This window comes from Cololabis saira, chromosome 4 (assembly GCF_033807715.1).
Source record: "Cololabis saira isolate AMF1-May2022 chromosome 4, fColSai1.1, whole genome shotgun sequence".
Classification (NCBI taxonomy): domain Eukaryota; kingdom Metazoa; phylum Chordata; class Actinopteri; order Beloniformes; family Belonidae; genus Cololabis; species Cololabis saira.
The window spans coordinates 43,733,554-43,735,811 of NC_084590.1; the positions used below are offsets into that span (position 1 = coordinate 43,733,554).

The 2,258-nt window shown below is 44.3% G+C and overlaps 1 protein-coding gene across 1 annotated transcript; it reads right to left on the reverse strand.

Annotated features, from left to right (window-relative positions):
* Positions 1–1,267: 1,267 nt before the first annotated feature.
* Positions 1,268–2,258, reverse strand: LOC133442005 (claudin-4-like). Its single transcript, XM_061719872.1, has one exon. The coding sequence runs from the start codon at positions 2,171–2,173 to the stop codon at positions 1,550–1,552; it is 624 nt and encodes a 207-aa protein (XP_061575856.1). The 5' UTR covers positions 2,174–2,258; the 3' UTR covers positions 1,268–1,549.

A 2,258-nucleotide genomic window follows, 5' to 3' on the forward strand; every position in this document is an offset into this window, starting at 1 on the left:
TGTTCACACGCCAAGTGTAAACAGAGTCACGTGGTTCCTTACAAGAGACTGATTAAATGAACTGCATTTTCTACGCAGGAAATGTGTAAAATTGGTCAGTTATCGGACCACGATAGGTAGGTTAAAGAAACCAGCTCACTCCCAACTCTAGTCTGGGTCAGAAAGCTGGATGAGGCCTGATTTAACTTATCCATGACCACAGTTCAGTCCCAGCACAAGTCCTGACATGTTTTAGCTCTTGAGATGCTTTACTCCTCTAAACAAAGTCAAGTAAAAACATAAAGAAACAGTTTAACATCATGGAAAAAAGTTGATTTATTGTCTTTAGCTCCTCCTCTTCTTTGACAAGCCTTTAATCATTTCTATTCTTGCACAAATTATTCAAATCGGGAGGGGGTTTGGGCAGCACCTGGCTGTGTGTATTTTTATTATTTTTTGTAATATTTATTTTATCAACTACCTCTTCCAAGACCCAGATACCCCTGATATCCATACCCACACACACACACACACACACACACACACACACACACACACACACACACACACACACACACACACACACACACACAAATCCCTTCCTATCGTGTATCTCCGATTGTTCTTTTACTCTTCTCTTTACAACTTGGTTAGTTAGTTATTATGTTTGATAACAATCACAAATGAATCTTAAAATACATTTAAAACATTTTAAAAAGAAAATGAAGCAAATTCAATAAAAAAACTAAGAAAATTAAGTGAAACAACGACATGAGACTGTAATTTCAGATCTGAAAAATGATCAAAAATTGATCAAAAAATCTCTTCAATTAAGTGTTTAATGTATTCAAATATAACAAATATAAGACTATAGATAGATAGGTAGATACCAGACTTGTTGAATGAACCGCGTTTGACAAAGAAAACCAGGATAAAGAAGAGGTGATGTTATCCTCCCACTTGACAGCAGGGGGCGCTGTTGCGCAGGTGATTCATGAAAGTGAGCTGAAGTACTCAAGTTTTTGGTTTTGAGCATTTTAGTATAGCTTAAAAGTTAAGCTTTTAAGACACTTTTTTGAATGCCTACACAAATAATTTACAAGAATATAATGAATTGATATCTTTTATAAATAGTTTTACATAAATCTTTAAAACAAACGGTTCTGTTTCCAAACAGGTCTTAAATGTGCTTCACTAAAATAAACATAAAAAGTGAAGTGAATCATCTCCTAAATCTCTAGCCACATATTTAAAAACGTGTAAAATCACACAAAACACTGCAATGGAATATGAATAGAAAACAAATCTTTATTTACAGTTTCATACTGAACACAAAATATAAATGATACGTAAAACGTGAATGAAATGAACGTCAGTAACAGAAATCAATAAGAAACACTATTCATCATCGTAACATGAAACATCAGCAGATCAGACGGTTTTTTCCGGGTGTGGCCAACGTTTCTCCTCGTGGCGGTAACTCATCACGAGAACGTTGTCTGTCATCCCAACGTCGCAGTTTTCCTGGAGCACAAAAGTCTTTTCTCAGTCTCTAACGCTCCCGTCCTCCTCAGACGTAGTCCTTGGGTGCAGATGAACGCGGGGCCGAGTATTTGGCGGAAAAGTTATCCTTGGGGGGGCAGTTGGCGCAGAGCAGGCCGCCGCCCAGGATGAGCAGGGCGGACGCCCCCCAGCCGATGAAGAGCGCCGCTCCCAGCTCGTCCTTCTGGGAGCTGACCAGCATGGGGTTGTAGAAGTCCCTGACCACGGAGTGGGCCGTCCAGCACACGGGCACCAGGCACAGCACGCCGGCGATGATGAACATCACCCCGCCCGCGATGCACACCTTGGCCTTGGACGCCTCGTCCTCCACGCAGTTGGTGCACTTGCCCCCGGCGACGGCCAGCAGCATGGCCATGAGCCCCACCAGGATGGCGACGATGGTCAGGGCGCGGGCCGCCTGCAGGTCCTGCGACAGCGCCAGCATGGAGTCGTACACCTTGCACTGCATCTGGCCCGTGCTCTGCACCACGCAGGTCATCCAGATGCCCTCCCACGTGGTCTGGGCCGTGACGATGTTCTGGCCGATGAAGGCCGTCACCCTCCACTGGGGGATGGCGCAGGCCACGATAACCCCGATCCAGCCGATGATGGACAGGGCGATGCCCAGGATCTGCATTCCAGCCGACACCATGTCTCGTTTGTTCTCTCACTTGTCCGTAAAGTAGGTTCAGAAGTCTTGAAAGTCTTTGCAGGGAAAATCCTGGAGAGTAAGTGCC